Source organism: Terrapene carolina, unplaced genomic scaffold, assembly GCF_002925995.2.
Source record: "Terrapene carolina triunguis isolate 2854851 unplaced genomic scaffold, T_m_triunguis-2.0 Scaffold23, whole genome shotgun sequence".
In the NCBI taxonomy this organism is placed as follows: Eukaryota; Metazoa; Chordata; order Testudines; family Emydidae; genus Terrapene; species Terrapene triunguis.
In genome coordinates this window covers 2,474,000-2,486,648 of record NW_020664374.1, presented here as the reverse complement: position 1 = coordinate 2,486,648, position 12,649 = coordinate 2,474,000, and the positions used below count along the sequence as shown (strand labels likewise).

Sequence of the window (12,649 nt, the reverse complement as noted above, 5' to 3'; positions counted from 1 at the left end):
TCCTACCCCAGTGATTTGAAAAATAAAAGTATGATACTTTGGCTACTCAAAGCATGACTTGAATGGCACTGAAAGCCACAAGTGAAATCACTTAATTTTTTTGTTTATAAAAACTATGCTTTCAAAGGCAAAGACCATAAAGTGGCCTATCAAACTAACAGTGTCACCCATTGCAGTTCTGAATATGAATTGCACTATTTTTCTGTATGCTTTCAGGAAACCTAAATCTGTGTATCAGAGGTTATATCAGTAAATAGCAGTCAAGAGGAATATCTGCAGTATTCTTGCTTTCCTCAGATTCACTGAAAATGAAATAGTCTTTCCTGCCATATTTTCTTTAGATGACACCTTCAGATCTTGAAAGAGAGAATTCCCTGAGAAGACTAGTGTGACCGCATTTATTAACTTTGGTTCTGTTAACCGGACTTTAGTGTATACAATTCTAAACCTATTTATAATCTCAAAGAGTAAAACAAATAAACAATGTCACCAAAATTTCACCCACCGTTTCTTCACAGGAAAAACGTATGGAGAAAAAAATGTAGATATATCATCAAGGTTGAGTAGGTGGCTTAAATTAAAAAGATTTGTTTGCTGTTTCGCCCCCTCCCCCCTTTTGTTTTTTGAGCAGTTTTTGTAATAGTAACTCTTTGGCTTGCTTCAGGAGGCCTGGAAACTTGCTATTACTCAGCTTGCCCAGTGATTCTGGGTACTAAGCCATAGTCTCAAGTGCAGCAGACCGTAAATGCTAGCCCTTTAGTGAGTTGAATCACAGAGTTATCCTGTTTCCTTGTTCTTTATCTTCACTATCCCTGCAATGTGCTTATTTCTCTCCACTGAAAGCAACTACACACTTTTAAAACTTCCCTCTTTGTTGCGTGTGTTCTTTTACAGTCTAGTGGTGCTGTTGTTACAGAGAGCCAAACTTACAAGAAACGAGCTGATTTCTTAAGTAATGATGATTATGCTGTGTATGTGCGAGAGAACATTCAGGTAAGCAGGGTGGTTATAGCTATGTGGAATGTTACTTTCCCCTAAGCGCTCCTTTAACTGCAGGCTTTATGGGATTTTATTATCTTGTTTTGTCTAGGTGGGGATGATGGTTAGATGCTGCAGGACCTATGAGGAAGTTTGTGAAGGAGATGTAGGTAAAGTTATTAAATTGGATCGAGATGGACTACATGACCTCAATGTGCAATGTGATTGGCAACAAAAGGGTGGCACTTACTGGGTCAGATATATCCACGTTGAGCTTGTAGGTGAGTTGAATATTCATTAACTGCTGTTTAGTACAGTGGTGCCCAAACTTTTCCTGTTGCGCCTCCTCTTACCAGCAATGGAATCTGTCCGTGTCCTCACTCCATTACTGCACAGTTGGCTCAGCAAAGCAGCTTGGGCTGAAGGTGGAGTGAGGAGCAGAACTGGGTATGGGGAAGGAGCTGAAGCTAGAGGCAGCACTGGCCTGGGGGCGGAGAGGGAATGGGGGCAGAGCAGGGGGTGGGGGTGGAGCTATGGCTGGGTCCGGAGCTGGGTTTTCGCTGGGGTTGGAGTGGAGTTGTGGCTGGGGACGGAGCTGGGCCGGGGGTGATATGGAACTGTGGCTGGGGTCTGAGCTGGTCTGGCAGCAGAGCAGGGCTGTGTGGCACTCCTTCCCCGATCCCCGTGGGGGCTGGCCTTGGCCCCGCCGTATGTCAACCGCCTCCCCCATGAACATTTGGAGGGTGCGTCCCACAGTTTGAGGACCACTGGTCTAGTAAGTATCTGTACAGTATGTCAAAGGAGAATGCAAGCTTAAAAAATAACGTGCTTATTTTTTAAACTTCTAGGATTCCCACCACAGAGTTCTCCTTCTCACATTAAGATTGGTGACAAAGTGCATGTGAAAACCTCAGTTACTACACCCAAATACAAATGGGGATCTGTTACTCACAGGAGCGTGGGGATTGTAAAAGGTAATGTAGACTTCCAAAAATGAAAAAAAAAAAATTACACATTTTAAACTATATGGATATTATTCTTGCTTTATAAAATGAAAGGAAGAGAAACTTTTGGCACAGCAACAGCTGATGTTGCCCTGCGGAAGACTGTATAATGATCAAAGAGACTATATTTTTTGTTGTTGCCCAGTGAGAGCTGGAAACACAAATGCTCTTCTGTCCCCTTTTTGTTAATACTTTGATCTGCTTTCTCAAGGTACTTTTACACATTAGAACTGGTGTGTGGTGGTGTCTCACACCCAGCTCTAGTAGAGCTTCCCCAGCTGTGGACACTCACTAGGCTGTTGTGTTTGGAGACCACCTCAGTAGGACCTGTGCGCTCTTGAAGCCTCTTGAGCCTGAACAGAGTCAAGGCACTGCCCCTGGCTGGGGTCTGAAGGCACGCTCTCTCAAGGTGCAGATCCTTTGTCTAGCACCTCTTCTAAGAAACGAGATCCTGTAGTCCAACTACCTAGCCCTTGGGACCTGTGCTGACTCCTCAGAGCTTTAGAACACACAGCCAGAACTCATGTCATGTGGGTGCTCAGGGTTTACAATTTAATTCTTCATGGGCATGTGACAATGAAAGCCAACAGACACATACACAGGTAGATTTTGCACAGGATTCTAAACACCATTATTCTTTACTTAGCCTCATTAGCAATACACAGATCTAGACTAAATAATAAACACAACTATACACATTTTCCCATCTGTTTCTTCATCTACTTCAGAGTTCTTTGAGTGATGGTCCCTGTGTGTATTCCACACATGGGATAACATGTGCACCATGTGCCTGAGTCCAGAATTTTTTGCAACCAGCATCTGTTGGCTTGCACATGCAACGTAGCTCTCCTTGTGCTCTAAACCGAGGGCATAAAAGGTGGTGCAGTCCAATGCATCTCCAGTTCCTTCTTATTGCTTTATGGGTTGAGTCAGAATCTTTGGTGTCTTTGGCTCCCTTTTTTATACTGTGTTATTGCTGTAAGATATTGTATATAGTTAGGGTTTTTTTGTAGTTTTAGTAGGCTTTATAGTATAGTCTAGCATAGTATAGTTAGATAGTGCTTTCCCACATTTTCTTCCCCACCTGGGGACTTTTTCCCCTGAGAAGTCTTGAATTATGCCCAGGGTCCTGAGATTCAAAAACTGCCCTCACTCCTTTTTGGTGAGTGATGAATATCAATGTTGCCTCTATTGCCTGGGTGAGGCTCATATTTCTGCCAATTGCAGCATCTGCTGTTCTTTTCCCCGCCAGAATTCATGAGTGTGTGGAACAACTGGCATTTGACAGGCAATTCCTATGAGAAAGTCCAGTGGGTAACCAGTGTTCTGCTCAGCCTTCTGCAGGTGTCTGGATCAATCATGAAAAATTCACATTGACATCCACGAGACATTGGACTCGAGGTCCACAGCAAGAGGTTTCAGGCCCCAAGTGCTCTCATACATCAAGTCACTTTCAGACCCAGAACATCAATCAGAATTTATCTTTCCCTCCTCGGCCACTTGGCCTCATGCATACACGACACCGTTTGCCAGGCTTAATCTTTGTTGCCTACCAGACAGTTGTGGCAAAGTTATAAATTTAAGCATTTTTTTTCTATTTTTATCAAATTTTCAGTTGTGGGAAATTTTGAGAGGGTCAGACAAATATTTAATGAGAGTAGATTTTGAGATTTAAAATGTTAGTTTTATAACCATTAAAACACAAATTGTCAACATCATGTCAAAATATACAAAGTAAATATCCTTAAATCTAACTCTTAAGTTCTCAAGCAGCATTTTTCTTTCTTTGCCTATCAGTATATTTTGATTATTGACGGAAATAATTTTTTTTGCTGGTTTGTATGTGTACAGTGAAATTGACATTTACTGATATAAATTTAATCCTTCCACGCATAGTTGTATTGTTTGTCTTTCCTGATATTCTTTGAGAAGCTTATAAAATTTCTAAACTGTGCAAGTTAATGTGTGCATTGGGAAAAATAGGTAATGCAAATATTGTTTCAAATAATGTTGTGAAGGAACAAAGCTAGGCCACAGGGCAAATGTTAAATAAGTAAAAGCTGGCAAAACATTTAAATGATTTTTATTTTTTGATTACTGTGACTAGACAGATGATTCCATTGGAATAAAGATGCATTCTGAAATAAATCCTAACCTCCTAGAAGGAATCGCTTATAAAAAGCAATTTTGGCTAGTAGACTGTAGCCATTTCTAATTAATTTTTTTAGATATTTTCACAAAATTATCTGTCTCTGCATGTTTTGTCACAGCTTTTAGTGCCAATGGAAAAGATGTCATCGTAGACTTCCCTCAGCAGTCTCACTGGACTGGTTTATTGTCAGAAATGGAATTGGTCCCCAGCATTCATCCAGGGGTCACGTAAGTTAGTTTTCATTTCTATCATTTCTTGAACCACTTGGCATATAACTTTACTATCATAACTGAAATTTCTTAGATAAGTATAATAGAAAACTGTGTGCAGTTTTGTCCACAAGCTGAAGGGACTGTGGAGGGAAGGAATAAAGAAACGTCTTCATTTATGAATGCTGTTACAATAAATTCTGTGCCATGAGAATCTGTGTAACAATATATTATATCTTATAATTTTTTCAGATCAACCACATTAATTGTCTCTTTGTTAAAATCAGGTGTGATGGCTGTCAGATGTTTCCTATCAATGGGCCTAGGTTCAAATGTAGAAACTGTGATGACTTTGACTTTTGTGACACCTGTTTCAAAACCAGAAAGCATAACACCCGGCATACTTTCAGCAGAATAAATGAACCAGGTATATTTCAAAATTGGAAATTGCTGACATTAATTTAAAATGCATTAAATACCTCTTGAAATCATGTTTTTAGGCTTAATTTTATTAGATTAAGAAGTTTAACATTGTAACTAATTTACTAGGAAATGAATTGTTTAGTACAAATTAGGACCTTATGTTGCAGTTCAATATTGAATGCATCAGAATGCCCCTTTAAGCTTTTCTGAGGGTAATTCTGCATGATTAATTTTGATAGGATCTTGAGTAAAAATTTTTAAATAGCTATTTGTGTGCTAAATTATATTTAAAGTAGTGTTAAGTGACAGTTACTCCCTGTTATGTCAGAATTGAGTTTGCAACTAGAGTGGGAATAAAATGAAATAATGACTTTATCTTACTGCCCTCCACTGCCAATCCAAACACATCTATAGCTCCTTCATGCCATCAGATGAAGATAGTGCACCTAGGTTTTTTGCAGTTCCTCTTCAAAAGGAGCATGCCAGCTCAGCCCTTAATTGCTCTAGAACAAGATTGTGACCTTGAAAATGGGTGGAGGTTATTCCTCTGCATGGCCTGGAGACTATTCAGAGGTCTGAGAAGCAAGGACACCCCTCCCAGTGACCAATCTGCTGGTAATCCACTAAAATATTTTGCTTCTGAAGCAGGAATAGGCACCCAGAGCAGTTCTGAGCTCCTCTGTTCCTCATTAATATTACTACTGGGATCTACAATGAGTTCTTTTCTTTTTCGATTTTTCTTCTGCCCCCTTCCCCCAGTTTGTCTGATCTCGTACCGTTTGACTTTGCCTTTCTCCTTCCTCCCACCCGTTTCTGAAGTGTTGAAGATTCTCAGATCAGCCAGACCTTAATGTTTAATGACATATGATTTTTCCCTCCTTCACATTTCCAGGCCTAGTGTGGATGTGGAGGTGGCTAAAGCAGATTCTCTGCTGATAATCGCTAATGTCCAATGCACACGAAAGGACAGGTGGCTCATTAAAAGACAAGGTCCCCAGAGTGATCTGACTTTCCTGAACTAGTTCTCCTATGGGGAACCAGTGGAGAGAGAGTGACCTGAGGCTTTCAAAGTACCTCTACTAAGAAGCAGTTGGTTACTATGGTGATGGGAGCTAATTCAGAACCTTAATATAGAGAGGATCAGCATCTGTGTATCCTTTGTGTGGATGGAGAAGGTACACTATTCTTCAGAAGGGATAAGTGGAAACTGCTCCAAAACCACTACCATCTCACAGAGGCCTGAGTGGGGTCTTTAGGTGCTACATCAGTGCCTTTATCATTAACATCCTCAGGAGCCACCATGCAAGACACAGAGGATATGTAGACCCAGGAACCCAGCCTCTGCAACATCCACTGCCACTTCGTACTCTAACCCCCAGGTGAAGAGTTTTTTTGATGGGACTGTCCAGATCTGTGTCCCTTTATTGATGCCTTTTCATTCCTCTATTCATATGTTTGGCTGTCGTCTTACCCAATTTTCCCAAAACTGGAAGGCCCTAACCACAGACTAATAAACTAATTAGAGTTTATCCAGGGTGGTAACTCCTGCCCACAAACCCCCTTTTCAGTTCCTCTTCAGAGACCACTTTCAGAAGGAGATTTTACAACAGGAGGTGAACTTCCTGCTCCTCACGGGAGACGTAGGAAAGGTTCCAATTCAACACCATGGGATTCTGTTCTCCTTCTTAATTCCCAAGAGGAATGGAGGATGGAGATCAGTTCTCTATCTACTTCACTTGAACAAGTTTATCCAGTAAGTAAAATTCTGCATGATATCTGTGGTGTCAATAATTCCCTTGTTAGAGGAGGGCACATGACTTGTGTCTCTCAACATGAAAGGCACGCTTTTTCCTATAGATGTCCATCCCAGCCCACTGGATGTTCCTCAATTTTCTCTTTGACCATGACCAATTCAGAGTTCTCCCCTTCAGTCTGGCCACAGCACCAAGGGTGTTTACAAAAGTTTTTTCGGTGGTGGCTGCTTGGATGAGAAGAGAAGGATTTAATCTTTCCATGCCTTGGCAACTGTCTTCTCACAGGCGACTCCTACTCAGAGGTCCACAGAGCAACCCGTGTTCAGCTCAGTCTTTTACCTTCCCTGAGTGTCTGCCTCAATTACAAAAAATCCACATTGTCCTTCACAAGGTGCATAAACTTCGTAGGGGTGACGTTGGACTTGACTACAGCAAGAGCCACATCTACCTCTTGAAAGATTTTACATCACAAGCATTCTTGTACACCAGCTCACTATCAGACACAGGACTGAATTGGAACTTGTCTTTCCCTCCTTGGCCACATGGCTTCATGCACACATGTGACACAGACTTCATCTACAATGCCTACAAGCGTGGCTTCCCTCTATGTACTCACAAAAGAAGGGCACCATAAAGGACAAGGTCACAATTATTCCCAAGGTATTAAGCTCTCTTCTCTGGTGGACAAAACCGGAGAAGGTTCAGGTAGGGATTCCTTTTCTCACACCAACAACTGAGGCAACCATCGTTACTGGTGCCTTCCACTGGGTTGTGGTGTGCGCATGGGCAATCATATGTCACAAGGTGTCTGGATTCTGGGAGTCCAGAATGCACATCAGCTTACTAGAACTCAGGGCAGTGTGTGGGGCCTGCAGTGCCTTCCTCCCACTCATCCAGTTCAAACATGTTCCGATAATGTGGACAATATGGCAATAGTGATTCATATAAACAAGCAAGGGAGAACAAGATCTCTCTTTTTGTGTGCATAGAGCAGGGGTGGGCAAACTTTTTGGCCCGAGGGCCACATCGGGGTTGCAAAACTGTATGGAGGGCCGGGTAGGGAAGGCTGTGCTGCCCCAAACAGCCTGGCCCCTGCCCCCTATCTGCCTCCTCCAACTTCTTGCCCTCTGACTGCCCCCCTCAGAACTCCCGACCCATTCAACCTCCCACCTGCTCCTTGTCCCCTGACTGCCCCCCCAGGATCCCACCTCTTATCCAACTCCCCCGGTCCCTGTCCCCTGACTGCCCCGACCCCTATCCAGACCCCCGCCCCCTGACAGGGTCCCCGGGACTCCTACACCTATCCAACCCCCCCTGTTCCCCATCCCCTGACCGCACCCTCCCCCCAGAACTTCTGCCCCATCCAACTGCCCCCTGCTCCCTGTCCCCTGACTGCCCCCCTGGACCTCCTGCCCCTCATCCAACCCCCCCACTCCCTGCCCCCTTACCATGCCGCTCAGAGCAGCAGGACTGGCAGCTGCGCCATCTGGCTGGAGCCAGCCATGCTGCCGTGCTGCCCGGCAGGAGCTTGTTGCCCAGAGTGCTGGCAGAGCGGCGCGCTGAGTCTGCAGGGGAGGGGGGACAGCAGGGGAGGGGCCGGGGGCTAGCCTCCCCGGCCGGGAGCTCAGGGGCCGGGCAGGACGGTCCTGTGGGCCAGATGTGGCCTGCGGGCTGTAGTTTGCCCACCTCTGTCATAGAAGCAGTCATCCTCTGGGATTGGTGGATCAAACATCGCATAATCCTATCAGCTGCATACTTACCAGGGATGCAAAATCTACCTGAGCAGACATATTTACCCAAGTCACAAATGCGTTATTCACGGTTTTGGTTCTCAACAATGTCTTCGCTCAGTGGGGAATGCCAGCCTGGGACCTTCTTGCCTCACAGGTGAACAGAAAACTTCGTCAGTACTGATCCACAGCAGCCCTGGGCAAAGACTCATTGTGAGATACCCTCCTGATGTTATGGAAGGGTCGCTTGGGGTGTGCCTCCCTCCAATTCCTTTGGTTGTACAGAAGTTCCTCCGAGACAGAGCTGGAGTCGTTGTGATTGCACCCAACTGGCCAAGACAGTTCTGATTCGTGGATCTGTTGAAGCTCTCAGTGTGACCGTCCAAGAACATCCCCATGTTGCCAGACCTTCTAATGCAACACAGGGACAAGGCCACGCACTCCAGTCCAGGACAGCTGCAGTTCAGAGCCTGGTGTTTGGATGGGTATTGGAGATAGAAGGCTTGTGTTCCAGGAGGGTGCAATTCATCCTTAACCAAAGTAGAAGTCTACAAGAATCTGTTACTCACCTAAATGGAAGCGTTTCTCTGCTTGGACTCATCAAAAAGCAATTTGTCTCTGGACTCCGCTGGAATCAATGCTATCTTAGAGTATCTACTTACCCATAAGTCTTTGGGTTTTTGTTCAGTTCCCTGTGAGTTCATTTAGCAGCAGACAGTGCTTTTGATACTCCAGTGGATAACTGTACAATCTTCATGCACCCTACAACAACCAAAATTTTGAAGGGGATTCTCAGATCCTTTCTTCCATTGGTGAAGTTTGCACCTCAGTGGCCTGTAGTTGGGTTCACCTTGTGACAGTCAGACATACAACATACATACATACACCAGAGAAGATTGAGGGGGAAAAAAAGAAAAGAAAATGTGACTACCACAAAAATGGGCATGAGGACTCATGGATGTGTAGTGCTTGAAACTATTTTTAATTCATTTGTAAAAGAACTACACTTCAAGTATGTGTCCTTTTAATGGCAGTAACATGACCAAATCCTCATGCTTCACTTCCAAATACGTTTTGGGCTAAATAGTCTATCTGATAACTATGTATTTATTTTGAAGTCTGATTTGAATGTTTGCTCTTGTCACAGTATTTTTTTTTATGAAATGTAAATTCTTTAACAATACATGGTTTATAGTATAACTTTTTGAACTAAATAGGTCAGTCTCCCGTATTTTGTGGGCGTTCTGGAAAACAGCTGAAGAGACATCATAGCAGTCAGCGAGGAATGCTACTGGATGACTGGTCACGAATTGTTAAGAATTTGAATGTGTCTTCTTCTGTGAATCAGGCTTCACGTTTGATTGATGGCAGTGAACAATGTTGGCAGTCTTCTGGCTCACAAGGAAAGGCAAGCTTGAGCCATACTTCTGAATGCTATGACAACTCTGGCACACAGTTTAAAAAAAAAAAAGGCTTGTTGTGCATCTTGTAATGTTTTTTTTATGCACTACCTGTCATCTCAATGTTACAAATACAGTTCGTCTAAAGTATATTTAGATGTATGTGTTCCCCTCTAAATATACTGATTTTTAAGTTTGCTAAGATTTATTCTTCTCAATTGTTTGTAATTCTTGTGAATTATAGTAAAGGACTGGCAATATAGATGATGAATAACAGTAAGATAACTATTTTTATTTTGTGGTCAAGGGGATTTTCATTGAATGTGTGACCACTTATTTTCTAGCACTGGATTCGTTTAGAGATTTTCCCTGATGTAGTTGTCCACAGACTGAAGATGATAGTTGATCCTGCAGACAGCAGCTACATGCCCTCTCTTGTTGTGGTTTCAGGTACATTAAATTTAACTGTACTCAACTGTAGGGGTTTTTTAAACACACTTCTTCTTCTTTTTTTTTTTTTTTTTTTTTTTAATTTTTATTTTTTTATATTGTTGGGTTTTTTTAAACCCTTTTTTTTTTTTTTTTTTTTTTTTTTTATGATCAAATATTGATTATTTAACTTGGTAAAGTGTTCAGATAGGAGTGGTATTTAAGTGTGTTGTTTGTACATGGCCTTTAAAATCAGTTTATTTCAATGTTCTACAGGTGGGAATTCTTTAAATAACCTTATAGAGCTAAAGACAATCAACATTAACCCTGCGGACACCACAGTGCCTCTTCTTAGTGATTGTATAGAGGTAAGTGAATACTGTTTGAGGAGAAGCTCTCAGATGGTCAAACTGGAAATGTATCTTGCTGTAAGAAGGGTCCATGTGTACCTTTGGTTATTACATTATTATATTTGATTTTTTGTTTTCCCAATATGTCGGTGCTTATAATTAACCACGTCATTGGCTTTTGCATAATCACTGTCCATGTGTACAATTACTAGTCTTACGAGTAAACACCAGTGAAATTGTAGGTTTTCAGTTTAAAAGCAAATGCCTCAGAACCAAGCAAACAACACGTGTACCAGGTTTTTTTTTCAACGGTATGGTTGGAAGTTCTCATCTGCTGGGTGGCAGAAGTGGAGTGGCTATTCCTCAGCCTAGGGAGACAAATCTGGACTGTGGCCAGTTACTGCAAGAAGGGCACAATCTTAGTGGTAGATTGGAGGTGAGATCATCATTCCCAGAAATGAAATAGTCTAGTAGCAAACTTCCAGCATGCTGAGAACATCCATATCAGTTAAATTGACACCTAAATAGGGCAGAAAAGTAGGACCTTTGATTTATCTTACAGAATCAACTTCTAAAACAGACGGAACTCAGCAATGCAAAAATCTTAAATCCTCCATGTTCCATAAACTTATAGACCCAAAAGATTGCAATTACATCTTTCTTCTTTAGTATCACAGGTATATTGAGATTGCTATAAAGCAGTGCAGAAGCTCTGGAATAGATTGCAAAATACATGGTCTCAGCATACTGGGGCGTATCCGGGCAGAGGATGAAGATTTGGCTGCAGTCCCTTTCCTTGCTTCCGATAATGAGGAAGAGGATGATGATAAAGCCAACACTGGGAGGTAGGGAACTGGAAGAAAAAATAAACTTGCTATCTTAACCTTAAACTAGAAGAATGTCAGCACTGGCTGTGCAACTCAAACGACTGAATTATTTTATTGTGTACTAGAGAAAAGAAAACAGCCAGGCTCTAGTTTCAACAAGTTTTATAATTAAGACATTAGTTGATGTATACCTTTTGTCTTTCCTGTGTGTATACAGTGATGATAATTTTTTCATCATTTTTTATTTTGCCCCCTCATGCTGAAAAATGCTTTGTTTTGTTAAAAGCTAAAACTCCTACTTATGAGTATTGGCTTTAACTGTATGATATGTCCAGTATACAATGTAGAATCCTGCAGTTCTGTGGGTCTCTTGTGCTTTTAAAGGACTTTCACTGTGCAAACTATAAAAAGAAATGTTTTAATAACAGGTAAAAAGTTAACATAGTGGTCTCAGAAAATCACAACTGTGAAGCTACACTGAGTTGAATTTCAGAAAGAGAGGATATTTACATTTTAAAATGTAAAATAGATTGTTAAAATATAAAACACAAGTCAAGGTTTATCAAATGTCACAGTATATAGGCTGTGGAACTGACATTTTTCTATTTTTCTCAATGTACCCAGTCTTGTTAGGAAGAAGATGGCAGGGCTGGAATCAGCAGCTACTATAAGAACCAAAGTTTTTGTTTGGGGGCTGAATGACAAAGATCAGTTGGGAGGACTAAAGGGTTCCAAGGTATCGTCTTTGTTGAAAAAGTGTTTGTGTAAAACAAAAAATCTCTGATGAGGTACATAAACCAGACACTGAATTCAAAGTTTTTAAGGTTCATTATCAAACTCCTCCAGGACTAGACATAATGACTTTCCAGGGCTAAAAAAGCATTCAAATGTCTGTCACTGGCAGATAGAGAAATTGGATCTTAAAATTACATTTTTCAGTTCCAGTTTGATTTTAGCAGCTGCCTTCTTGAAGCAGGTAACTTCTCACTACTAACTCCAGCTTTCAAAGGGTAGAAGATTATGCTTTTAACTCTGAAAGATTGGAGTAGTCAATAACTTGCAATCATGTACCATAGGAATGCTTGTTGCAGAGATGCTTAGTTTGTAGGTCATTACAAATTATTTCTACACCAGGAAACTTTCACAATTTTACAATGGTGCTGGTTCAGTGATCCAAAGAAAGAAAATGAATTCCTGACCCTTACTAGTATAATCCATTTTAATGAGAAAAATTATTTGAGGGGAAGTTTCAAGTAAGTGCATCTTCTCAACCTGGCACTCACGTTCTCCCTTTACACACCTGTTTGGTTTTTTTCTGAGGAGTCTGCAGTATGGTTTAACGTAAGAAATGTGTAACCTATTTAATCATTTTAAGATGTAATTACTTAAAAAT

The 12,649-nt window shown here is 41.6% G+C and overlaps 1 protein-coding gene across 1 annotated transcript in view; it reads left to right on the top strand.

Moving 5' to 3' along the window:
- LOC112110521 (E3 ubiquitin-protein ligase HERC2) overlaps positions 1-12,649 on the top strand; it is a 214,573-nt gene that overhangs the window by 137,848 nt on the left and 64,076 nt on the right. The window contains exons 48-57 of the mRNA XM_024205561.2: positions 895-993; positions 1,091-1,259; positions 1,827-1,952; positions 4,253-4,361; positions 4,631-4,770; positions 9,468-9,658; positions 9,995-10,100; positions 10,356-10,447; positions 11,099-11,274; positions 11,881-11,992. Of these exons, the coding sequence (XP_024061329.1) occupies positions 895-993; positions 1,091-1,259; positions 1,827-1,952; positions 4,253-4,361; positions 4,631-4,770; positions 9,468-9,658; positions 9,995-10,100; positions 10,356-10,447; positions 11,099-11,274; positions 11,881-11,992 (1,320 nt within the window). The remainder of the gene's footprint in view (positions 1-894; positions 994-1,090; positions 1,260-1,826; positions 1,953-4,252; positions 4,362-4,630; positions 4,771-9,467; positions 9,659-9,994; positions 10,101-10,355; positions 10,448-11,098; positions 11,275-11,880; positions 11,993-12,649) is intronic.